The sequence below is a fragment of the Catharus ustulatus genome, chromosome 13 (genome assembly GCF_009819885.2).
Source record: "Catharus ustulatus isolate bCatUst1 chromosome 13, bCatUst1.pri.v2, whole genome shotgun sequence".
NCBI classification, from domain to species: Eukaryota; Metazoa; Chordata; class Aves; order Passeriformes; family Turdidae; genus Catharus; species Catharus ustulatus.
Window position 1 is genome coordinate 7806222 of NC_046233.1, and position 26499 is coordinate 7832720.

Genomic DNA, 26499 nt, shown 5'->3' on the forward strand with positions numbered 1-26499 from the left:
GCACTTCTAGTGATTTGACTGGGAAAAAATAAATAGAGGGGCATGAAATGAAATGATACTGAGGAAGGCTGAGAGGGGCTGGAAAATCTTTTTCTAACTTCCGCTTGGACCAGCCCCTTTCAGTAAGAAGTGCAGGGAAAACTTTGTTTGCAGGAACTTTACAATTGTGCTCTTCCCCACAGAGAGTTTGTCATCCCCAGGTCCTCCCACACTGCTGGCAGGACACACACCGTGGCAAGGTGATGTGCAGTTTGCCACAGCTCTAGCAGATAAAGCTGATGGAAATGGGGAAAGCCATTTTTTGCTCTCTACACCAATTTTTCAGCTATTTCTCACGACTTTTGGAAATGTAGGACCTAGAAATTCATCTGCTACACTGAGCTTTTAATTAGATGTAGGCAAGAAGCTCAGAAAGCCCAGCTGTTTGAAAACACTGGAACACATCGTGAGAATCAGTGCCTATCTCTTCTCCCGCAAGCTATTCTCACAGCTCCGTCACCATGAGCCAATGTTTACCTAGTCTCCCTAAATATTTATTAACATGAATTAACAGGTGACAGGTATTTTGACATTTAGAAAAGAAGCACTGCTAATTGAGTAGAAAAGCCAAACCTTGAAAACACCCACCGACCACAAATACACAAATACATGTAAATGAAGTCTCAATCAGATCTGAAAATCACCAAAAATTAAACCATTGAGCACACGATACCGTCACTGACTCATCCCTCAGAACAGCTCCTGAAGTCCTCAGCTTGCCCCAGGTAATCTTCAAAGCAGAACACCACGATATCATTACACGCGTCGTAATTAGTGACTTTAATAAAACATTTAGCAGCAATACCACTTATCGATTAAGACATTTAGCCTCACTGAGGTGCAAGAAGAGCTGCTTGGTGGGAAACCAAAACTGCGAGCCTCAGGTCCTCGGGAATTCCTGTGGCTCAGGCTGTGTGGGAGCACAGCAGGGACATTGGGGTTCATGGGGACATTGGGGACACAGCAGGGGCTGCATGTGGCTGTGGAGGTTCGGAGGGACAGTGGGTTTAGTGGGGACACTGAGGGCACGGCGGTGCCTGTGTGGGGCTGTGGGGACATTGAGGACACCGAGCTGCGTGTGATGGGGTGTGGGGACACTGAGGACACCGAGCTGTGTGTGTGGGGCTGTGGGGACATTGAGGACACCGAGTTGTGTGTGTGGGGCTGTGGGGATATTGAGGACATCGAGTTGTGTGTGTGGGGCTGTGGGGACATTGAGGACACCGAGTTGTGTGTGGGGCTGTGGGGACATTGAGGACACCGAGTTGTGTGTGGGGCTGTGGGGACATTGAGGACACCGAGTTGTGTGTGGGGGTCTGTGGGGACACTGAGGACACCGAGTTGTGTGTGGGGCTGTGGGGACATTGAGGACACCGAGTTGTGTGTGGGGCTGTGGGGACATTGAGGACACCGAGTTGTGTGTGTGGGTCTGTGGGGATATTGAGGACACCGAGCTGCGTGTGATGGGGTGTGGGGACACTGAGGACACCGAGTTGTGTGTGGGGCTATGGGGACATTGAGGACATCGAGTTGTGTGTGGGGGGCTGTGGGGATATTGAGGACACCGCGATGCCTTTGTGGAGCTGTGGGGACACCGCGGGCTCAGCGGTGCCCATGTTGGGCTATGGGGACACCGTGGGCACAGCGGTGGCCGTGCCGGGCTGTGGGGACACCGCGGCACAGTGGCGGCCGTGCCGGGCTGTAGGGGCACAGCGGTGGCCCTGCCGAGCTGTGGGGACACCGCGGGCTCACGCTCCCACCCGCCGTCACCCCGCACCCCGCCGACCCCGCGGCCATGGCGGCGCCGAGGCTCCCACCGGGCATGCGCGGGGCCCGCTCGCTCCTCTCGCCCCGCGCGTGCAGCACCGCGGCCAGCGCCCGCGCGCACGGGGCGGGGCGGGGCGGGGGCGCGCGCGGGCGCGGCGGCGCGCGGAGCCGGAGCCGGGCACGGACACGGCGGCACCGAGCGGAGCGCGTCCGTGCGCTGTCCAGAGTCTGCCCGGCCGAGCCCAGCCGTCGCCGCCGCGATGTTGGACCCGTCGTCCAGCGAGGAGGAGTCCGAGGAGCTGGTGGAGGAGGAGAGCGGCAAGGAGCCGCTGGCTCCCGCCGCGGCGCGGCTGTCGCCCAGCCGCCCCGGCGAGGGCCCGGGCGGCGGCGGTGGCGGCGGTGCCGGTGGCGGTGGGAGCGCCGGGGGGCTGCAGCCCGGCGGGCGCGGCAGCAGCGCGGCGCGGCCCGCCAGCCCCAGCCCCTCGGTGGCCAGCGAGAAGGAGAAGGACGAGCTGGAGCGGCTGCAGCGGGAGGAGGAGGAGAGGAAGAAGAAGCTGCAGCTCTACGTCTTCGTCATGCGCTGCATCGCCTACCCCTTCAACGCCAAGCAGCCCACCGACATGGCCCGCCGGCAGCAGAAGGTACCGGCCGTGCCCTGCCCTGCCCTGCCCGGCTGTGCCCTGCCGGCCAGGCCCTGCCTCTCCTCTCCATCACCCACCTCTGGCTGCTGCCTGCCTGCCCCTGTCATCCACCCACCCACCTGCCTGCCCCCTTCTTATCCGCTTGCTCCTCTGGATACCCCTCTGCCTGCATCCCTGCCCGCTCCTCGCCTCTCCTGCTGCTCCCCAGGCCTCAGCTCCCGGGCACCCCAAGGGCACTCCCGGCACAGGGCACCTTGGGCCCGCCTGGTGCGGTTTGCTGGCAGCAGCCCTGTCCCGGGGCTCGGGGCAGCTCCCTGACCCCTTGTTACCCTCCGAGCTGCTCCCTGACATGGTCTCCCACACGGAGCTGGCGCGGTGACATACATCGTTGCTTCTAGTTACGCAACATCGGGATTCGGGAAGTTTGGGATGTTGGCAATCTAAAGGTTGTCAAAAGGAGAGAAATGGGTTACATTGCTGGAAAACCCCAGGCACGTGCTGTTGCCTCCTGTAAAGGGACTCCACAACTCCATGCTTACTGCAAAGTTTGCTTAACCGGGAGTGCTGGCACTGACTTGGGGAGTTGCTGAGTCTCATTTCAACTTCTTGCAAGTGTTTATGTTTGGCGAGCTCCCCAAGACCGGCTGCCCGGCAAAACGCATCAGCAGAGGTTTGTGATGAAGTCTCTGCCACAGTCCTGACCCTTCCTCCCCCAGTGTGTCACCGCAGCAGGGCTGCGTGCGGCTCCAGGCAGAGGCCGGGCAGGAACGCTCACCTGGGCTGCCCATCTCCAGGAGCTGTTTCTCCTCTGAGGCACAAGCTCATGGGCCGGGGCAGAAATTAAGTTTCTTCTGGATCTGGACACAGACATTTTTCAGTCAACTGTAGCCAACTTTTTCCGTGTGGCAGCCAGAGGCAGTCCCTGTGGCAGTCTGTGATATAATGTAGCTCTCTGTAACAGCTGGCTTGTTGTCACCATTTTCGGTTGAGTTTCTTAGACCGCAGTTTTAGCCTTGATATTGTTCTGTGTTCACAAATGACCTTTACAATTCAGGCAGACTCCTGGATGTAGTGATGCAAACGACATTCAGTTCTGCTACACCACAGGACTATTATTAGTCATTGCAACATACGGAGGTAGGAAAGTGTATCCGTACTGTATCATGTAGTTTAAAGGCAATATAGGACAATCTGTTGCTGGAAGGTTGAATGATCTGCTTTTGTTTGCTGAGCAAAGTACATAGCTGAAATTATAGCCAGGATTGGAGTTTCTTTTATCCATTCTTTTTTCCCTACAATGCTTTTCAACAGATTGTGAATTTCCAAAGTAGTTTTTGTTTCTGTTTGCCATGCAACTTGTTTGTGTTAGAGAAAGATGACAAAACTTACATTAGTGTTAGTTTCACTACAATAAACCCAAAGAAGTCCTACAACTGTTTCTCACATAAAAATGAACTGAAGTAGTTTATCCAAAGGAGCACTCAGCATCTTTGTTCAGGGAAGAGTGGTTGGGAAGAACAGTTTATAGCTCCTGAAATCAAAATAGTGCACCGCGAAAGGACAAGAGAAAGGAAAGGAAAAGGTGGGGAATCAAGTGCAGGTGAAACAAAGAAATGAGGGGTAATGACAAAAATGGCAAAATGGCAGCAATACTCAAGGGTATGTGGAAGTTAAACAGGATCTTGGAAAGAAATAATCCATTCTTTGTGAAATCAAGAACATAGGGAATAATTTCTGGCTTATTAACGTAGCTAAAATAGGTGTGTCTTGGGGGCTGAACATCTCCTCTCAAACTTGGTAGTGAAATGACATTGAGAAAACTAAATTTAACGTGATAACACATGTCAGACATTTAAGAGGTGAAATAACTCTGGTTTTTTGTCTTCTCTATATCCCTGTATTCAGTTGTCAGGCTGAGAGTAGATCCTTCCCCTTTTTTCTTAGCCACAACTCCCGTTGAAGTCAATTAAAGGACTACCAGAGCCTGGTGTTTGTTGATGAACTTCATGTACTCCTCTGCTTCCCTCACACATCCCTCTGGGATAATGCACCCTTCCTGCTCTGGCTGCAGGGTGCCAGAGAGTGAAGGTGCAGGACTCGATCTCTCTTGAGCACCGAGCTTCAGTTGCAGGGTATTGGTTGGGTCTTCAGTAATGATGGAAGTGTCAGGTGCTCAAGACTCGCCAGACTGGAACAAATGCATTTTACTTCTTAGGGGAAAGGTGAGAGAAAACTGGATTTCGGTCCTGCTTTTATGGGGGCTTTGAATCAGTTTGCTCATCAGCAGAGGAGGAATAAAGTGCTTCCTTTCCCGTGTGCCATTTGCTTCTCCACCCTCACAGTCTGTGGTTTGCCAGGGAATTGTTTCATCCTTGAAGAAAAAGGCAGCAGAAGATCCCCAGGCACTGTCATTTGCAGTTTCCAGGCTGGTGTGCAGGACCACGCTCCCTCCTTTCCTAGTGGTGCTGGACAGAGGCTGCAGAGGGAGCTGCTTGATCCACTGCACATGCAGGCCCCTGGAGATGCCCAGGCCTGAATTTGCCCACCACAGTCACCACCCATGGACAGGGCGTGTGGGACCCCCACTGGGGCCCTGCCCAGGTGAGGGGACCTGGCTTCATCCCACACTGCTCACACCCACACCCGTGCCAGGGTGGTGCCACTGCAAATGTGTCTGGGCAGAGCTGTGCAGCAGTGAGTGCTGGGGACCTGTCCCAGCCCTGCTCAGCAGGTTCTGCCCTGTGCAGAGGGAGAAGGATGAGGTTTGGCTTCACCTGGCTCACAGCTGTCCCCTGTAGAACGGGAGATGCTGCGACCCCAAGCACAGCCCAGGCAGGTGACCGTGGCTTTGCAGGTGAGGCAGTGAAGCTGTTGCCCTGCAGAGTGGTTTTCTGGCTGGGTTACCTGATAGCAGCTGTGTTGCAGTCAGCCCCTGCCAGGCTCCCACATCTCAGGCAGCTTCTCGTAGTTTCACCTTCTTTGCAATTTTCTCAGATAAGAAAGCGTTGATTTTGTTGTGGCCGCAGCACTGAAGTTCTTGCCTGCGCTGTAGATCTCTGTGGTACCTCCCCTGAGGTGTGTAATCCTCTCTCCTTGATCCTGCAGTGTCAGAGCTGGCTGGTGCCCCAGGGGCTGCATGTTCAGGTGCTGTGAATGCAGCGGCACAGCGGGCACCAGCTGCGTAGCCACACACACAGGTGTAGTGCTTCAGAGCTGGAAAATGCAGCCTGGTGTTCTGCAGCACCCACAAACCACGCTGGAATAAAGAGAACTGTGTAGCTAAGGTGCTGTTGCACCACAAAGGTAATTAGATAAATTAGAATGTATACGAGAGAGAAGAGAGCAGCGGGAAAGTGTGAATGGCTGATGTAGATGGGTGTTTACTGCATGTGGGCATGACAGCACTGCTTGTTTACACCAGAAGCAAACTCTGTGTTTCAGATTTCCAGACGAATTTAAGCAGATGCCACTCACGACTGTTATTTTTCTGATCCTGACACCCCAGAAATTTCAGCGACAGAGGAAAAACTGTTTTTTAGATCAGTGTGTTCAGGTCTACACCTCTACTTTGGGATTATTTTGATGTTTATGGGGTAAGGCTCCACCTGAGTAACTACACATCTGTGATGTCTACCTGTAAGTTCTTTTATTTACATCTCACTAGCAGTATTTCCTAAGGGGAAACAAAAAAGGCTTATTAGATACCTGCCTGTGCTGTCTTACTTCCCACTTAGGTTTCTTTTTTAAGCCACCACTGAATTCTAGGCACATTAGAGATGCAGACAGTGGACTGCAAGATACTCATCCCTGTAAAGCTTAGTGAAAATAGGGAGATTTCATTTTCAGCTTCTGCCCCAGATGGAGGAAGGTGCAGTGTGGGCAGCCCTCACTAGACACTGGGGAACCTGAGCGAGAGACCTACTGAATGTGGAGAAAGAACTCCCATCAGAGCTGACAATATTGCTGGACATGGAAGGCTCCAGCCTCATGCTGCAGATCAGGAGGAAAGTGGCTTTGCCAGCTCCATGGCTCTCAGAACAACGTGTTTTATTACTGCAGATGGCACTGAGCTTGGTAATTGCTTGCCCAGGATGCGTGTGGTCTTTCCTCTAGCTCACGCTGATTTGTTGGAAGTAGAGTTGAGACGACCAGCTGTGCTTGGTGCCTCTTCCCACTTGATCCCAACTGTCTGAAGCCTTTGGGAAGAGAGCTCAGTCGGCAGCCTAGGGATGTTGAGCAAGGTGTGTGTCTGCAGTGATGCAAACCGAGCATCCTTGGATGTGGGTTGTACTTCTTGCAAAGTATTTCCACAGCACGGCAGTCCAAAGGCACAGCACAGCCCTGGAACGGGTGTTTGCTCCTTCAAAATAGCATAAACTGAAAACACTTGTTGGGAAAGGGGCAGCAGGAAGAACTTTTAGGAGATAAAATGTGAAGAGCACGTTAGGTTAGACATCGCTGCAGTCGTGGTTGCCATTGCCTGTTTTCCTTCCTGCAGAACAAGGGAGTAGGCAGGCAGGAGAGTAAATGAGTTCCCAGTGGGATAAATGTGGGATGAAAAAAGTTCCAGATTTGTTGCAGATTACCGGGGCTGCTCCTGGGAGAAGTGGCTCATGATTTGGGTCCCTGTGTAAGCCTGTGGGATGACGTCAGGTGCATTAGCAAATTCTCAGTCAAATTCAGCAAAGCGCTTAAGCTTGTGCTTTGCTGAATGGTGATTGATTTAAGTACAGTGCTTAATGCAGAACAGGTGTGAGGGGTCAGAAGCTGTTCAGTTGGTTGCAATGTATTTTAAAATACTGAATTTCTGCAATTTCAGCAGGCACGCAGATGCTACAACAGTTAGGACAGTGAAGCTAGTGCAGCTTTCCAAATAATTACATACTTCTTCTTTATCATGGGTTGGATTGTTACTCTCATGCCATACTTACCCAAGTTCTCTCATAAAATCACCAACACATTGTTCTGGGACAGACCTTGAACTCAGGTGGTGTTGGGACTTGTTTTAGCAGCTTTCTGCTGGAGGAATTTTTTTTTTTCTGGTCAGATTCTGCTCTGCTGGTCCCAAGAAACCCTTGGAGATTTTTGGTTTTCTCGGCTCTGCAGGGCAGGAAAGGTAAAGACGATGCTCTGCTTGTTTTCTGTTTGTCCCTCAGTTGCTGTCTAGAGCTGTACAAGAAATAGATGCAAGGTCCAGGCAGCTCTCAAGCACGAGCTGGACCTCCTGCACAGCTCTGTAGTTGCAGCAAAGCTTGCAGGATAATTATTAGTGCTGTGCCTATACAAACCTGGAAGAATAGTTAGGGACTGGCTTCACCACTCAGATGGCTCAATGTGGGCACAGGCCACTGCCACCATCAATTGAGAGCTTTGTGTGTGGCTGGGCTCTTGGCTGGGGCTGTCCCCAGCGCTGTGCCAGCCCTGAAGTGAAGGTGAGCCTGCTTGTAGAGCATTGCCATGGCAAGAAAGGTCTGGCACATCTGAGCTGCTGTGTTGCTCAGAAGAGTGGAGTGCAGAATGTCATTACTGTGCTCGAATTGCCTGGAATCTGCAGAAAACGGTTGCTTTCTGTTAAAACACTTAATCATTTATTTTGCCAGTGCTTATCTTAATTTCATTCTAGGAGATATTAATTTTTTGTCATACTTTGGCTATTTATATATTTGCAGTTTATTGGATTGTGAAGTGGATAATAAAATAGGCTATGAGCTTGGTCTTAGGCTGTTGTAAAACTTTGCAGTTCTGATCCATAGCCTGACATTTCCATTATTGTGGGTGGCACCTCTTGGGCCAGAGATGTTATGAACTAAGAGTGGAGAAGACTTATCAGATCATGCAGCTCCAATCCCTGCTACAGCCCGTTGTTTCAAAAGGTGTAATTTATGGCCTTGCTTTGCATAGTCTAGACACTCTCCCTGAAGCACTTTGCCTCTTGCACAACTTGTAATTCCTTCTGCTGAATGGTGAGTCACTTGTTCTCCATTTACCTATGTGGAAAGTGGTCGGCAAGTCATTTCCCCATGCAATTTTTTGTTAGCTGGAGAAAGATTTAATTTGTTTTTAGCTTATTTAACAGTAGCAGCCCAGCCATCACAACTCTGCTGCTAACAGCGTATACATACAAACCCCAGAGCTACTGCCAGTGTTGTAGTCCAGAGTATAACAAGGTAAACATCCTATTTCTATTTCATTATGTAAACTTGATCAGTATGTTAAGACTAATCAATACAGTATGATCAATAAAGCTGTTGCTTGGAGGGTGTTGATGTGGATCCAGCTAGTGGCTTCAGTAGCTCCAGGGCTTCACTCACAGAATGACCTCTAGAAATCACATATTTTAGTGTGTCTTTGAGAATTAAGACTAATTAAATAGTAGAGTTCCCTTAAAACAGCAGACAAAGGAACTTTCCCTGGTGGTGAACAGCTCTTCTTCGTTTGTCATCTAGGAGTGCAGGTGGGATTTGATGGATGGCCCCTCAAAGGTCTTCCCTTCCTGGGACTAGAACAGGGTGAGGTCCAAGGGAACATGCCACCTTCCTGCTTAGCTCTTTTAGAGTGTGGTGCAGGCATGGCAGGAAAAATCAGAATTGTTTCCTCACCTTGGAAGTTCCTTATGCAAGTGGCACCACTGGCTCCCAGTGGGTCAGAATTGGGCCACCCTTCTTGAAGGGCATACTCTGATGTTGTAACCCTGTACCCAAGATGTGTTAAGAATGGTATGTCCCTTGATTCCTGTGACCCCTGTAAATCTATGGACTGATCCTAACTCCTCTGTTATCCTATTGGCAGGAAGCCAAGTTTCCCCCTCCCCTTTTCCTGACCCTAGAAAAGACCCCAGACTTTGAGAAACTTCCTCTTTGTCCCCTGGAAGCTATGCAGAAATAAAGCAAGGAAAACCCTGGGAGAAAGAGCCTCTTTGTATCTTTTACCCTGTTCATGTTATCCATCCCAAGCTTGCCTTGCTAAAAAATTACCAGAGAGCAGGGAAGCCTCTGAAGGAAGGCTCCAAGGTCCAGCAAGAGGGTCCAGCTGCCTCTTCATGAGGGTGGGAGAGAGGAGATACGAGAGATCTCCTGGGGAGTTCCTCTGTGTCATTACCTTGTAGGTACTGACAAAAATAGACGGAGCATCCAAGCCTGGAACTTGCTTAGGAGGAAGTTATTTGTGGGTACAGCATATTTGGGTTGCTTCAACCAGGTTTTCCTCTGAATTGTGTCAGCTTCATTCTTAAAACAGGACATAAAGTGCAGTTGCTGAGTGTTTGATGTTAACCTTTTGAAATTGTTGTTTGAAAAGGTGCTTTTAGTGATAATACTTGGTATTGTCTGTGATTCAGACCGATAAAGTCAGACATTTTCTAGAATTTAAACACCTGAGTCAAACAGTCATGCAAATATTTATTCAGCTTGGGGTAAGTGATGCAGTGTTTGTAGTTGTCATAGTTCAAAACCTGTCTGTCTGCTTCACAGTAAGGTTGAGAGCTTGGACTTTTAGTAGTGTCAAGTATATAGTGACCCTCATGGGCGTCTCCCCATATGTAAATGTTAATATTTGATGAAGAAACTTAATGAAATCTAGATTTAATCATGTTTTTCCAGGCCAGAAGGGCAGATTTTTTTTAGTGATGGTACTGTGGTGTTTATCATTGGGGATTGGCAATGCAATGTGCGGATCCTGAAAGAACCCCATTGACTTTGGTAGGACTTTGGGTTGATGCCACACTGCATTTGTGTAATACCCTGACAAATAGGACTGATGGTCCAACACTGGCCTTTTGTGATCTCATGTGCTAAATTAGGGTGACATTCACACAAGGGCAGGGTGCTTTTAGACTTTCTAAAGTGAAGAGTCTTCAAATCAGGCTTTGTCTGTAGACCCTCTGCAGACCACCTTCTGTTCTCTGCTTTTGGGGTGGGATTTAGAGACACACTTGATGATTTAGGATTAGCATTTATGAACTGGATCTGATCCTGTACAAGCATGGAGCAGAGTGACTCTGTCCCTGCAAGTCTAATACTCACTTTATGTCTTCAACCGGGTGAAGAATTTTGGGGGGAAAAAATTCAATAAACTTTCTGACAGTGGAAAAGAAGTACTTGTTTAGGGTGTTGTTGTTGTTGTTTGATGCACTTCTGCAGGAGAAAGAGACCTTTATCCAGAGCAGCTGCAGCACCATGGCATGCACAGGCTCAGTTCAGTCTCTTGGAGCAGGGATAAAGGGGTGATTTGGCTCCCAATTGCCTCTCTGGCACAGGGGAGGACAGTAATAGGATGGAAAGGCTATTTTCCAGGCACACACCTTGAGGAGCTACTCATAGATAGAAGAAGCTATTTGTTAATAATTGTCTTGTTGAAGCAGAGTTGCAGGTTGCCTTGTAAAGAGCAGTGTCTGCTCTAGCATTTGAATTTCATTTCTAGCATTTGCATTTGATCATGAGAACCCATTGAGCTGGAGAGGATGGCACTGGGAGTTTGCAGATTCTGTAATTCTGCAGCAGCCCCTGATGTCTGTTAGTTGCAGCTTTCAATCCATGAGGTCTGTGGGGCTGGCTGACTCCTGTAGGACACCCTCCTCCCTTTCCTGGAGAATCTGAGTTACCAAGGCACATGATGCTGAGTTGGGGTTGCCCTGAGGTGCAGAAGGCTTCAATCGGGTTTTACCGCTTTAAACACCCCAACATGTGCCCACAACCCACAGGTTTTTCCCTACCTCCACATGCCAGGGGAGCAGCCCTGTGCTTTCCTCAGAGCCCCTCAGAGAGGGACAGTGATTTACCTTTGTTGGGAGGGACGTGGGTGTGTGCATGTGGTTCATTTCAGAGCCTGGAGTGTCACAGCCAGCTTACAGATTCTGGTTGGCACCTGGCTGGTGGAATCCTGGTGAGATAAAGGGACTTGGCTCTTAGAGGGAAAATAAACTAGTACTCCTAAATACAGCTCCGTGCTCACTGATGTTGGTTCTACAAAAAGGCACCCACCCATCTGATTTCCAGCAGGAGCTTTGCTTGGAAAGGAACTCTTATCCCAAGGAGTGATTTGGGGGAGCCTTGTCCAGCCAGTTGGCCAAGTGAACCTAAATACTGCAAAGACACTTTGGGAAGAAATTTCTGGGCTTACTCTGTCCAGCCTTACATGTGGAAGGGAGAAGCTGCTTCATGAACAGCCAGCCAGATCTGTATTCTACTCAGTCCTCCCCTCAGATGTCCCTGTCCAATGGGCTGGGAAGGAAGGACCATTCAGGTGTTACTGGATGATTTGGAAACAATTAGTTGCAGCCATACAGAAGTTCTGGCAAGTTGCTGCTGATGCTGCCAAGGCTTGTAGTTTTTGGAAGGAGGTGGTTTCACTTTGTCTCATGTACTGTTGCAGGGGGTCAGCTCCTCCCACACTTCAGCAGCAGAGGATTTAGGCAGCTGGAAGGTGATGTGGGTATCACATAATCAGGGCATCAAGCAAAAGGCAATTTTCATCTAAGATTCCAAATAACTTTTCCTAATTCAGCAAGAGGGCACAAATGCTTTGCATGCTGCATGTGACAAGTTTGCTTTTATTGTCTCCACTACTAGCCTTCCTTCCTTCCTAGCAGACTGCTCCCATTCTTCTTGCAACCAGAGATGACAGACTCGTCTCTGCCTCGGGAGGAAGCTAATGGGGTGATGCAGCAGGAACCAGCTGCCTTGCTACCTGCATGGTGACAGTGAAAGGAGGAAGGAAGGCCACAGCCAGCCCTTCTTCAGCCATGGGCAAGGCCGCACGACCTGAGAGTGGTGCAAAAACGAGCACTGTGCCTCCCACCCTGGTTGAGCCATGGGCATCCCCTCGAGGGTTACACCAGCCTGGGGAGGGGGTTATGAGCAGAGCAGAGCAGAGCGTGCCCGAGGCACAGGTAGGGAACAGAAGCAACATGCCAGTGGCAGGATGGAGGATGGAGGAAGATAATTTGACACTTGAATTACACTTTTAAACTTCTGATTTTGCTTAAGTGCTGTTACAAGTGCACGTGCTTGTGCAAAGGTTATGAACTGAGCAGGACGGGGTCTCCATGGGCATTGTTAGATTTCTTGGTCAATAGTGAAAGCCATTGAAGTGCCTGGACTCCTGTGCCATATGCATTGCTGGCTGATATAAAATGGATGTTTCCTTCTAAGGCTGCATTGCATCCCTGCTGCTGAGCTTTTATTTGGAGTTCCTCAGACTATGACCTCTGAAGCCTCTGTGGCAAAGCTCCTGCTTGGTACATATTTCATGCAGCAGGATGTGAGTGATAGAAATTCTTCCTGTAATTTCATCTCTCTGTAAACTCCCTTCTCTCAGCTTCTGTTCCATGCCAAAATATTCCTTTCTGCACAGAAGTCACCCCAAAAGTGATTCAGGTCCTGCTGAGCAGGACAGTCTTCCTACCACCTATTTATAGTGCATGCAATTACCCTCCATGCATCTCGGAATTCTAATTGCCTTTTTATTGCTGTTTGTAATGTGTTAAAGGTTTTTTGAATGCTCATGCCTTGTGTTCTCATTAGCTCTATTTATTCCTCCTTTGGCTCCCTTCCTCAACCTCATCAAATTTAGCATCTTCATGCCTCCAGGGCCTTGGGCAGCTCTGCCACTTCTGACTTCTCCCATGTCCTCACTTGTGTTGCTGCTCCAGATGCTTTGTGTTCCCCAGTCTTGGTCTGGTGTGCTTTTGGGACCTGTCTCCTGGAAGGGGCTCTGTGCCTGCTGTGATACCCTGCCAGTGGTCCCTTTGCTGGGCAGGGTGGCTCAGGGAAGGTGCCTCAGTGTCTCTAAGGCAGCTGTCTTGCATCAGACAGGGTTGTTTAGCATGCTGAGGCTGCCCAGGCAGTTAAAAGTAAGTACATGATTTCTAAATAGGGAGCAATGGTCAAGAGTCTGGGGAGTAGCTGGTAATAGAGACTGGGAGTGGGTAAGCCAGGTGGGAGGCAGGTGCTGTAGCCTGGGATCTCCTGCATGGATTTGTTTTGCCAGGGTGACCCCAGAACTGCTGTATCATCAGTGGTCCCCTGGTGACAAGGCCCTTCTCTAAAGCCAGAATTTCTTGGGCTGGGGGCACATACAAGTGGTATCACTGAGATTGGTTTTTTTAGAGCTTCATGTGTATCCTGGACCAGTTTTCATCTGATGGGCTTGTACAGCAACTGGCACCTCGGTGGGTTACTGGGGACAGGCAGTAGCCTGTGTTTGTCTTGTCTAGTTTCTTGAGTGCAAAGTGCTTTACGATGTTGTTTGCTTTGTGTTTTAGCCTTGTTGTGTGGCATTTCCATAGCTCAGATTAATTTAATTATCCCCCGAGGTGCTTGCTTGCTCACAGTTGTCCAGGACTTTATTGCCCTCCTCTTGTGTATTGAGGAGCCCACACAAATCTGAATCATCAGTAAATGTAATCACGGTGTTTGATGTTTGTTCTTCCAAGTCCATGATATATACAATGAATGAAACTGGTCTTAATACCCATCTGTGCCTCCCCTTTCAGCCCTTCTTATGTTCCAGCATGCTTATTTGCTGTGCACAGCTCTGCCACTTAGTCCTACCGGCATTCATATTGACCAGAGGAATTAATGTTTTTTGTAAAATTGTATCAAAAGCCTTCTGACCCTATAGGTAATTTATGGCCAGAGCTTACCACCAGCAACTTTAGCACGTCTGCTAAGCAGAGTGTCTGCTCAGGGAGGGCTGAGCTCGGTAGCCTGCAGTGCTCTGTGGGCTGAGGATGGGTGAGTGCTCCGTGCTGCCAGCCAGCATCCAGCATCCCTGCCCGCGGCTGCTCTGAGCCTCTGACATGGTGGCACTTGTGACATGGGCTGTGCAGCGTTACTCTGGGCTGGCATCCTCCTCTGTGGGCTCTGGCTGAGTGTGAGGGTTCATTAGTCAACAAGGAAATTACTGAACTGAGACAGCCTGGAGCTCCTTGGTCTCAGCGGGAGTTTGATGTTTCATGTTCCTTGTGAAAGGTGAAAGCAAAGGCAGAGCTTGGCAGTTTGAGCACTGACTGGGGGCTTGAGTTTGGGCCAGGTTACAGGCCCAGCTCTCTGCTCACTTCTTCAGAGACTCACACAATTATCCAGATCTTTCTCAAGCTGCCATCAATAAGAAGGTGGTGAAGATATTGCTCCTTCCTCTATAGAGCACTGTAAGACAGTGAGAGCCTGTGAGATGCTGAGTGAGTTGTTTAGTGCAGGATGCAGTCTGGGGGAGCACTGAGGCTGGACCTGGTGAGAGTGGCTGTGCTGTAGCTCAGACTCACTCAGACGCTGAGCACCCGGGGCTGCCCCTTCCGTGACTTGCTGTGTCCTCCAAGCAGCTCCTACAACTGCTCCCTCTTAAAATAAGACAGTTAATAATCTTGCATAATTCATGCTTACAAGTTGTACACATTTGATGATAGAAGGAGCCAATGTTTCATTTACACACATGGGGCTTCATATAGATCTCAACAGCTCTGTGCACAGCAGCCATGCCCCCTTTCCTGCTGTTTGCATTTGGGCAGGTGGACAGCAGGCTGCCTGCTGTTTCCATAGGCAGGGCAGTGCCTGGCTTGCCTGCAGCCTGCTCCTCTGACATTTCCTGAGCTTGTCACAGGTTCCTGAGCTACCCTCCTTCGGGAGGGGGAGCTGCACTGTAATGCAGAAGCAGGACGGGTAGATCTCCATCCTTATCGCTCTCAAAACCCAACTGCTGTATGAAAGTTTGGCAACCTGGAGTCCTGAGCCTAGTTTTGCTTTGCTGGGAGTCTGTGGAGCGAGGCTCTGCTCCAGATGGGCTCTTTCGGGATGTATATGGATGTGCTCTGCCTGCCCTTGCTTGGGGCTCTCTCAGGGCAGAACGTGGCCTTCAGATGTTTGTGCTCTGGTGAGGGCTCAGGCTGCAGGGACAACCGTGACTAACAGGAGATGGGCATTTTAACTAGAGTAGCAGCTCAGCCACCCTCTGCTAAAGCCCACACAGTCAGGAGAAGAGTAAGACCTCTGATTCTTTCAGCCAAAGGCATGGGAGCCAGTGGCCAGCCAGAAGCAGCTGCCGTGTTTGGTTGCTGCAGGTTTGGGAGGGAGTTACAGCTGCTCCAGTGGTGTGGCAAATCATCTCCATCTATCTTGTGCTGTTATGCCTCAATGATGTCATAGTCTCTTTACATTGCATATATATTCAGACTAAGCAAATCACAGTAGTTTTCCTATTAAAATTTAATGATGAAAGATGACACTTATAAGTGATTTATTTTCTTTTTTTCTTTAGCCAATTGTTTCATTTGCTGTATAACCCTGATGCTAATGGTAATAATCTTCCTTTGCCGTGACTCAGGGGAACAGATGTGCCTTTTGATTTATTTTTTTTTTTACGTAGACAGAATCTTTGTGGTAGTTTGTTTTGTTTTTTGGGGTTTTTTTTACAGCTCTGATTACTTGCTTTGCAATGCTGTGACCTATATTCAAGGTGAAACTTGAGATAAATACTTGCTTTGGGGAGAGAGGAGCAACTATGTTTTTGAGAAGATTAAGGCCTGTCAGGCAGCAATCCTCATTTCAATTAGACATCAAAATGCAAATCATCCAGACTTCAAAGTATGTCAAGGTGAGAGTAAAAAGGACTTTAATACATTCTGAGATTAAGTTGAAATCCTTGAGCACTTTAGTTGTGCTTGGTTAGTTACACTGTCTAGGAATGGTGTGGGGTTAAGTCACAGTTGTGCAAGGAAACCCTTCAAAGATATTTTTAGTCCCAGGACTTCAGGGGCTATAGGAGGGATTTGCTCACCTGGATGCTTGGGAGACTGCTGTCTTTGAAAGGGTGAATGACAGAGCCTGGGCAGTGCAAGGACTGAAGTATTTTTTTAATTTCTGCTTAAAGAGATTAGCTACGGTTTTATGAAATGTAAATGAAATTCCTACTCTTCATTCTCTTTTTCCTTGTATCTCCTTCTGACTTCTCAAGCAAACATTAATGAAAAAACTGGGGGTGAGAACCAGCAAAAAAATCAACTTGTCCCTGTTGAAACCATGGGTACAAGGTCGTAGCTGTTTATGTAACAAATCTCACAGGATTCAAAAAATGTCCTTGGTGTCATCTTGTGCAATTTTTCAGAGGTGTTTATGGAGTCACGGCGCTACTTTGCACCAAAATTGTAGCCACACACTGTAATTGTACATTGTGCACCTTTTTGTACCCAGTGTCAATGATCACACTTTGTAGATATGACACAGAAGCTTAATGAAAAAATAGCAAAAATGCAAATTATACATCTATCTTGTTTAAATTTAATTTTATTAGCATATAGACTCTCTGCTAGAAAAACTTCTGCAGACAGGAAAACCTCTCTAAGTGTCTGTGCTCTTGAGAACTGGACCTTGTGTGAAGAGCATTTGGAGCCACCTCACCTCACCCCTTCCCAAGGGAGCCAAGCAGCCAGTGAGTTCCCATGGCTGCCACATCTGTGCCCTGTGGGGCTGGGCTCTTTTTGCAAGGCAGATCTGGACATTGCTCCTGGGAGTTGCTGGGCCTTGGTAACTCAGCAGAGGTGGGAAGGGCTACAAACAGAGAGGCAGAGGCAAAGAAACAATCTCCTGCATCATGTGCACTGCTGCTGAATCACTGTTTATGCTGCTTCCGTACCTGCTGACTCCATGCAGGGAAATAGGGTACCTCTATTCTTAGTTCTTACCTTGCGTATTCATGCACATGCACGCTGAAATTATACTTTTTGTAATGGGAGCAGTTCCTTGCCTACACAGGGAAAGTATTTCAGAGTTGTGGCACAGTAATGATTCCCAGTTTCTTCCCTTCCTAAAATCATCTGCACGAGGAGAAAGTGAGGAAGAGCTGCTTGCTCTCTGTAGTAGCACAGGATGCCCTGAGTGCCTTGGAGCTGCTGCTGCAATTGATGCCATTGTGATATATGTTATAATTCGTGTTTATATAAAAGGATTGTATGAAATAAAATAAAATAAAAAGAACCTCTTAAACACCAAGCACCCGGGGCCATAGACAACTACCGTAATTAGCATATCAACAGACCTAGCCCGGTGATCTCCACAATGGACGGAAGAGATCATCATCATCATCATCATCATCATCATCATCATCATCATCATCATCATCATCATCATCATCATCGGACGGGAAGAGATCATCGATAAAATACCTGCCAAAGTACCAATCACCTCCGATGGCTCCCATAAGCGAGAAGACAGCACCTCATTACACATCAATACGGAGCAGACACAGCCTTCATCAGCATGCAGCAAGGACTTTTGTCCAGGGCAGCACCAGAAAAGGATTTAATTTAAATATGAGAATTTGCTGCAGAAACAAAGGAAATTCTCGCCTCAGGCCAGGAAAAACTGTATAAAGTTGGACTCTCCGAAATAGCAGGGTGTGAACACAGGGGGGTCTGATGCAATAGAGGTCAGATCAGCGTGTGTGTCCACCCAGTGCCGACCCCGGGCTCGGCACTGTCGTGTTTTCGCTTGTGGCTTCCCAGGACCGTATTTTCGGTTGCAAAAATAAAAATTGCTGTTTTGCTATTTAATTCGACTTGATTTGGTTATTATCTATAACACCATCGAGACATGGTCCTGCCCCACTGCCTTTTTGGCAGCAAAATTGCAGCTGCCAAATTTTATTCCATACCCTGCTGGCTTCCTTTACCCGCTCCTTTAGAGCTCACTTGACACCTAAATAGGATTTATCAACTATTACAGCAGGACCACAGTGTTTTGGTTTGTTGCTGTCTGTTTTAAATCTGTGATTTATTTTGCCCCTGTTGATGCTAGTGGAGCAATATTGAGCTCTATCAGCAGAGGAAAAGGTCCCAAGATGAAACCAGCACATTTGTGTTGGCAGGAGTTGTGTGTTGGCTGTTACCTGCTGCTGCATTAATTGTGCTGTGAAAACAGACGCCGCTTTTGGGGTAATTTAGATATAAATTACCTGTATGAGCTGGGACATTGAGGTGAGGCAAAGCAGTGACTTGTTGGTAGCAAAAAATGGCTGTTTTCATGGGTGAAAAGATCTGGTTTATTTTGTTAATGCTGCAGGAAGCCAGTGGTTGCTGGTGGAACATTCCAGTGAAAACGAAGCTGTCTCATTCTAGTGCACTGGGATTGACAATGGCATTTTGGGAAGAGAAGAAATAAAAAGTGCTCTGCTTTTAAATGGCTCTGTCATTCATGCGACAGCAGCTTTGTGACACTGTCTGTCCTCAGCTGCTGTGACTTCAGAAGCTGAGATTCCCCAGAGCTGATGAGATTATGTGACTCAGTCAAATATTCTTTTGAAAATGCATTATTCCTTCCCTGGTATCCTCCTGGTGTATGGGGTGCTGGTCCCTGACACCAGAAAGCCTAGAGTGAGTGCTGCTGCTGCTAAAATGAGTAAAGTCATGCATACAGTGACAGCAGACTGGTCTGAGTACTACGTCCCGTATAAGAAGTGTGACAAAAGGGTTGTCAGGATTCTGCCTTAAAACCCTGAGTCCAAAACCTTAATTCTGTCTTGGCATCCATGAGGTTTTTCCAACTGCCCTCTTTGATTTGCTCTCAGGAGAAGGTAGCAGGGGAGTAGCTGCTGCTCTTGAATACTCATGAACTTTGGCATTGGCTAGGTGGGAATTGTGCCTTTGACCTGAAGCTCTGTAGCTTTGGTTTCTGGATAGTCTTGAGTGCTAAACTCTATCTCCCAGCAGGTCTCATGTCTTAAACCACTTGCAGCACATCCTGTGGCAGCCTTGCTTTCCTTAGCTAGCTTATTCAGAGTCTCAATATCCAGAAATTAGCGTTGCCTCCAAATTCAGATCCATTTCTTAAATAACCATTTACTGCGCTGTGAGAGTTTGGTCTGGCCAGCAAGAATGACTTAGTGATTCTGGTACTCACTTACTGACCCAGTGTTGCCTGATGTCTTTTGGATCCTTTGCTGCCCTTTGTCATTACAGAGCCTTGGCACCCGCATCCAGGAGAGTATGATGTCCTTGTGAAACCCTTGCTGGTCCAGTTTCTGTCCTTGTTTCAGGAATATTAGGAATGAAGCAGTTGCTTTCATTGCTGCAGAGTAATTTTCTGCCTCTGGAGCCACGCACAGAGCTGCAGCACGTTCACTCCTCGCTGCACACACAGTCCCAGCTTTTCCTGGTGTGAAAAGCCTGCTGAATTGTTTTAAAATATCACAGCAGGAAAGAGCTTTATTTCTTGTACTCCATCATTTGTGTCAGCCCGACTTGTGAGCTGTTTGCCAGAGCACGTGTGCGGGTGTAAATGCATTGGCTTTATGTGGATCTGTTTTCTGTGTGTTTGTGGCTGCCCTGTTGAGAAGCACCACCAGCCAGTGCTGGAAAACTCCTGTGGCAAAAGAGGAAGAAAGGGAAGAAGAGAGCTGAGGAGAGGGTGGAGGAAAGTGCTCAACTTGAAGCAGAAACACCATTTGCTTCTGCTTTGCCTCCCTACAAAGAGACAAGGGAGGGCCTTTGAACTGTGCAAGGACATGTCCCACATGGGTGGGAATAATGTAGAGCTAGGGCTATCCAAGAGTAGCTGTTTAGAAACAGATCCATGCTGTCTCTTGGTTTTGGGGGAAGAAATGCTGGAGATTTGGGCACTTAATGTCCTTTTTTTTTGGACCTCAAACTGGACTGCAAGTATTTTCTCCCCAAAGATGTTTAAAGCTAAGCCTCACAAGGCTGAAATGGTGTGCTAGCAGCCCCAGCTCTCCCCAAGGCTTCAATTTTAAGGATTATTCAAAGATTTGTAAATTAGAAAGGTGCTGAAACCAGTTGCCTTGAGCTTCAGTGGAAAAGCATTTGATGGTATGTGGCATCTTGCAGATTAATTCCCAGGCACCATCCCCTGTTGGTGGTACTTTTCCATCACTTATGCTGTCTGTGGCCAGAGCTCTCTGCTTGGCTTATAGCCACACTCTTTAAGGCACAGAGAAACCAAGGCAAGGGGAGGAGAGCCTGAGCACAACCTGTGCAGAGGAGGTGCTCCAAATCCGTGCTGGCTGCCAGCTCTTTCTCCACTGTGCCCAGGGAGATGCCAGTGACTGTGCCAGGGATGCTCTGGTGCTCAGTGTGGGGTACAGGATGTCTTGTCAGACACCTGAGCAGACGGCTTGGAGGTGAATACCTCGTTAGAGCAAAGCCATGTGCCTGCCTTGCCTCTCTGCTCTCTAATTGCTGCCTCTGTGCTTCCTATCTGCATCCAGTAAGCAAGCTGCTGATAGTTAATTACTGCTCTGGTCTGAGTGCTGTATTATAGTTCATTCTGTCAATACTAATTGTTTTATAGAAATATGAAGTACCTCTTCCCCTTTCCTCCAAGGACTTTGAGATGCAATGTGGGCTTTAATGATATCATTCTCCCTTCTGTCCACTGTGAGCAGGAAAGTATCTCCCATTTTCAGTGGGCACTTAGGGCTATTGGAGAGTCATGAGCACTCTGCTTTTGGGGTCTGTTCCTGTGCCTTTCCAAAAAAGCTCTTTCCTTGCCCTGGTGCCTTTGGTGCTGTGTATTTATAACTAAATCAATTGCAACCCAAGATCAGAGCTATGATTATCAATTGTCCTGACGAATCCAGGCAATGCTTCCTTACATTGTTCCCTTCCTGTGTGAGGTTTCTTCTTCTTGCTTTTCAACCTTTGGTTTAGTAAATAGGTGCAAAAGAATAAGTAACTTAAGCAGGGGTTTTAGGTGGGCTTCTACTGAGACTGCACACAGTAGTGTAGAAGGATAGAACATAAAGAAAATTCCCCCTTTCAGGCATGAAAATTGTCAGCTCTTGGCATTCAGTTGTATCTCCACATATTTGCACTGAATTAGGTGGTCAAGGTGAGCAACCACTGGTGATAGCTCTTTGCAAGGGGATTTATAATTTTGAATGTATTTTTATTATTGCCCAGTAGTAAATACCAAATAAACCCACATTCATTCATAATTAAAGAAAAGTAAATTTAAATGTGCCCCACGTGTGTTGAGCTTCAGGTATGTTTGTAGTGACTAATGTTTTGGGGCTGTGCTCTGGTTCTCTTTGTCTCACTGGGGGTTTTGCTGTTAGCTTTTAATCGTTAGTGGCATTGCACGGAACAGGATGAATTCCCAGGTGAGCACCTGTGATCTGTACTCTCTGTCGTGCAGAGATGAAACAGGAAAGCAGGGAGGAGCTCTCTGTGTGGCTGTGGGAAAGGCCCTGCCACTGGGATGCTCCAGAGCTGATCCTGACTGCTTTCTGTACCTACAACTTCCCACAGAAGCCTCAGAAATGAGATACGGGTGTGCCTGAGGGTGCTGGTGTGATTTTAACAGAAATGGGGAGGATTTGTTTGCAGAAGGAAGGATGGCAGAGTCTTGTTCCCAGTGGGGTGTGCAGGATGAGAAGTGTTTTAGCCCTTCCCTACAGGGCACCTTCTGCTTGGCATTTGCCTCTGTGTTGCACAACACAGCTGCAGGTGCACGTCCTGGAGCTCAGATCAGGGCTTCATCTGCTGTCAGCTGGTTACACCAAGCAAAAGGAGGATAGCTGGATGCAAGGGTTGATGCAATTCCTCTGTTTTCCCAGGGGACTCACAGAGCAGACCATACTTAATTAGACTTGCTTTTATACTTAATTAGAGTCGCTTTCAGAAAACAGTGCAACTGCTGGTGCTATCAGCGCTTTTCAATAGTGAACATGGGAGGACAAGCAGCACGGAGGTACTGCAGACCCACAGGGCCAGAAATACTCAGGCTGAGAGGCAGGAGTGATGATCCATGAGCTGAATGGTGCAGAATGACTGCTGGCTACTCCCACAGGCACAGCACAGTGCTGGACTGCTGGACATGCTCAGTGCATCCTTGTCAGGCTGAGGAATGCTTTTTGAAGGTCTGAAACTGCTGTATGCAGGCTGAGATTACATGGCTGTCAGTGCAAGCTGTGAACTGGGAGGTGACACAGCTTTTTCGCTTGAGGAGAGCTTTTTTGCATATTGTGTGGGATTTGTGGGATTTACAAACAAAACTTACTCCAATACAGGCTGAATGTTTTCTGTAGTCTATGAAAATATGGGGGGACAGGAGGCAAAAATTAGCCTTTTAGACTTAATCATTGTCTTCTTCATCTGTATTGAGCTCTGAGGGTGTTTGTGACCAGAGACTTGTTGTTTGTTTTGGAGATCCTGTAACAAGGACTTTCTGTACCAGCTGAGCACTCTTGGTGCTTTCTCTGCTGTTCTTATCCACAACCATTCAGTGAAGTTTGATGTGTTGCTGATGTCATCTGCAGGACGTTCTGTTCTGTGGCTTTAAAATGCATCCCAGTTTCAAATCTGCTCCACTGGGTTAAGAAAGCCTGTGCTGGTGCCCTTGCTGTCACACCACCCAGGCTTGTGGAAGCCTGCACGCTGACTGGTCTCTGAAAACAGTTTCCTAGTTCTCAGCAACAAATGTGATTATGGCTACACTGGGGAATGGAAGCATGAGAAGCATGTTGCATTAAAGGTCAAGTTCAGTTGATTTTTAATCCTTGGACAGCAGCAGCCTCTCTCTCTTACGCCTGTGACTTCATGTGTGTCTACCAAAGCATAGACAGGAGCTTAGAGATTGAGTACCAGGTAGGCCAGGCTTTGTTTCTGGAACTTTTCTGGGGAAAAGAGGCAGTAACATCTTGGCTCTTAGTTGTTTTTTTTAAGAGAGGAGCCTGGTGCTGCTGTCTCTCAGTGGTACCCAAGGCTGCTGCTTTGTGCCTGCCATCAGTGGGAGCTGGGGAGCTCCAGTGCTGAGTGCAGCTGGATTCTGGGTGGGACTGATGGCACCTTGCTGTGGGACCAACACCTGGAAACCCACAGGCTTCAGTGGGACTGGGGCCAGTTTCCAGGCTGTGCCTGCTTGAGGCCTGAGGACACATCTTTTGGGAGAGTGGGATCCCATGTTCCAGAGTGAGTGAGGTCCCACACACATACCCAGGGATCTGCAGCAGCTCGGGATGTCACTGGTGATGTTTGTCACCTTAATATTCATCTCCCGTGTTTGCAGATCTTGGCGTGAGCTGCAGATTTTTCTGTTAGCATTTTGGGGCAATTTCCTTCAGTTCCTGATTAAAATGCATGTGTTTTTCCTCATTTAAAAATATCATCTGTATCAAAAAGCTAATGATCACAATACCTGGCTTCCTTTTCCCCAACAAAGATGACAGCAGTGATATAAATCATTCTGTTGCTGATTGTAAAATTGCTACCTTCAGGCACGTCTTTATTTTAGGGTTGGATTTTTTGGCTGCCACAATTTACAAGAGAAAGACAGTTAGAAATTTTCTCCTTTTAATACATAGTTTTCACAACTCTCAAGTCTCTTTATCATGTCAAACTGCTTTGGCTGCCAGGCTGGAAAAAGCAGAAGATTAAAGTGCCTTTTCTTTTTTTTTTTTCCCAAGCATACAGCTGAGCATATATGTATATGGTGTCTTTTCTGACGTAAAATAAAGTCATAAAGATTTCCTGGTGGGCTTTTGCATTGCTCTGCTATTGTGATCTTTGCTGCAGTAGACAGTGAATGTCCTTTCCTTGGGAATTTTTTTTTATTGTCTGATTTGACAATAAAACCTTCCTCAGTTATGATTCCTGGTGTGGGACCACAAGCCTTCCTAGCACTAAGGTGCAGCAGCACCAACATGTGCAGAGTCCTGCTGGGAATTTGGATTTTAGTTGCTAGTTTTTGAAGTGAAATCTGAAAGGCATTTTAATGCAGCATCATATGGAAACACCAAGGATTGGGGTTTTTTTGTTGCTGGGTTAGTTTTGTGTTTTTCTTATTTTAGGTGGGTTTTTTTTCCTCCCACTTCTGTGGGGAGATGTAAATGCCTGTCAGGAGCTGCAGAATGCCACCACCATCTGACCACCTCCAAGCGGCCAAGCTCTGTGCTTGGTGAATGACGACAGCAAACCCTATGAAGGGTATGGCTTGTATTTAATTCTGCATTGCAATCCCTTTAATCTAGGATTATATCCAGTTGTTTTCTTCATGCAGTGTGTATGCTGTCAGATAAAAGCAACAGCATCTGGGAGGAGAAAAAATGCTTCAAACAGGGACTGAAAACCTTGAGTATCAGCAGGTGCTTTTATCAGAGGCATAAACCTATCTCACAAAAACTGTCCAGGCAGGGGCAGGGGCTTACAGGACCCTCCAGCTCTGATAGATTAGGACCCTGGGAAGGCAACTGGTTGCAAATGAAACAGTAATTGCTTTCCCCTTACTGAATGAAATCTTCTCTGAGGCGATTACACAGATTAAAGCTTCCCACTGCAATGTACCAGAATAAATATAGCTGTGCCTCTTGCGGGGGCTGCTGCAGAGCAGCACTGGCTGCAGGATGCCTCTTGCGAGGTATGGCAGGGCAGCTGCAGTGAAGGGGAGAAATCCTGTAAAAATAGGGCTGGAAGGACCTCAGGCTATGTGAACATCTTTTTCTCTTAAAGCTGGATTGAGCATGCCCAGGTTGTTCCTGGTGGCACTTGTCCAGCTGGTCCCACTGGAGATGTGGGGACATGAGTTCCTGGGTCAGCTCCTCCTGTGCACCTGCATCCTTACTGGGACAGGGCTTTTTCTCCAGTATCCAGCCTGGCTTCCATGTAACACATGCTTTTAATTTCTTGTCATGAATGTGTGTGAGAATGAGGTTTTCTTTTTTTTTTTTTTTATCAGATTTTTCCATGCTTTGAGTAGTCTTCTCCTCAAAGCCTTCCTGAGGGAGCTCTTTCTTTCTTACAGCCCTGCCCTGGGCTCACATTTGTTGCCTTGCCCCTGCTCCCCTTCTCAGGGGCTCCCTGGGTGGTCAGTGACACCGAGGAGCCCTTTCCCTGCACTGAGTACTCAGTGCAGCCCCAGCCATGCACTTTACATGTTAAGTTAAGCCATTACCCTAAATAGCAGATACATTTTACCAACCTGATAATTGGCAGTAGGTGCCCCTTTGACCAAGGTGCAAGGGAGCATTCACCACGCTTACACAAAATCGTTTTCCTTGTTTATCACAGCATGATTTAACTACCTGGTGCTGTTAGTGGTGTTTGATTAGGTTGCATGCTATATAATTTCAAGTACAGTGTGTGTGTGGTAGTTGCATAACACAAAGTCTGAAATCCAGGAATTGTACATGTGAGAGTCGTAGAGATCCTTTTCCACTCTAATTAGCTTCTTTCCAGAAGAAAAGAAAAAAACATCAAAAAATGCAGTTCACTTCAGTGTATAGTAGGAGATGAAGCCTTGTGTGGGCTGGAGCAGTGCCACATGACAGAGCATCATTCTGGGTTGTACAGAGCTGTGTCTCTTCCCTGCAGCAGTGTGCTCCTGTGAAGAATCTGGCTTTTCCTAAGGCATCTGGCAAACCTGAGGGGGGCAAGTGCAGGCACGGTGGGAGGGGTTACTGTCTCTCTCCTCTGTGCCCAGTTTGTCCAGGCCACCTTGGCACAAGCTTGGGTTCCCCTTCCAGAGCTCAGCATCAGTCCCTGCCCAAGGGGCACAGACTTGTGTCCTTGGCACAGCCCTGTGAAGGGGACTGCCCCTGGCTGTCATGGCTTACCATGTGAAATTATTTGAGTTATGAGTACCTTGGGGCCAGGCCTGGTGGAGTTTTCTGTTATTTTCATTTTGCACCAAATGGTACAGGGAGGCCATGAGACTCAGGTTATCAGCACTAAAACAGGCCCTGGAGCTGACCTGGGTGCGAATGGGACAAGGCAGGTGCCTGGGTAGCACAGACTCCTGCAGAGGCATTTGCAACCAAAGGGATTTGACTGAGCTGTGGCTACTCAGAAGTGCTTTGAATTGTGACAGTGATCGTGGCACCATCACCTCCTATCAAATGAATCATCAGGAAAGAAGTCTTTCTCTGGCCCAGAGCTAGTTAATTTAATTAAAGGTCTGTTGCTCTTGCAGAATTTTGATGTAGTCAGCTAAGTTGGTTGCTTAAATGATGTAATGTTTTTATGCCTATTTTTCCTTGAGTCTCAATTTCTGTGGCATAAGTAACAGGATGAAATGATCTGTTGCTGTCTGTGGAGAGCTGATGAGAAACGAGT

At 47.9% G+C, this 26499-nt stretch overlaps 1 protein-coding gene across 18 annotated transcripts in view; it reads left to right on the top strand.

Annotated features, from left to right (window-relative positions):
- The first annotated feature begins 1970 nt into the window (after nt 1-1970).
- The window catches only part of CADPS (calcium dependent secretion activator), a 204919-nt gene continuing 180390 nt past the window's right edge, over nt 1971-26499 (top strand). For all 18 annotated transcript variants that reach the window (XM_033071283.1, XM_033071286.1, XM_033071294.1 and 15 more), the window contains exon 1: nt 1971-2447. In XM_033071283.1, coding sequence (XP_032927174.1) covers nt 2067-2447 — 381 coding nt within the window. In that variant the 5' untranslated portion in view covers nt 1971-2066. The remainder of the gene's footprint in view (nt 2448-26499) is intronic.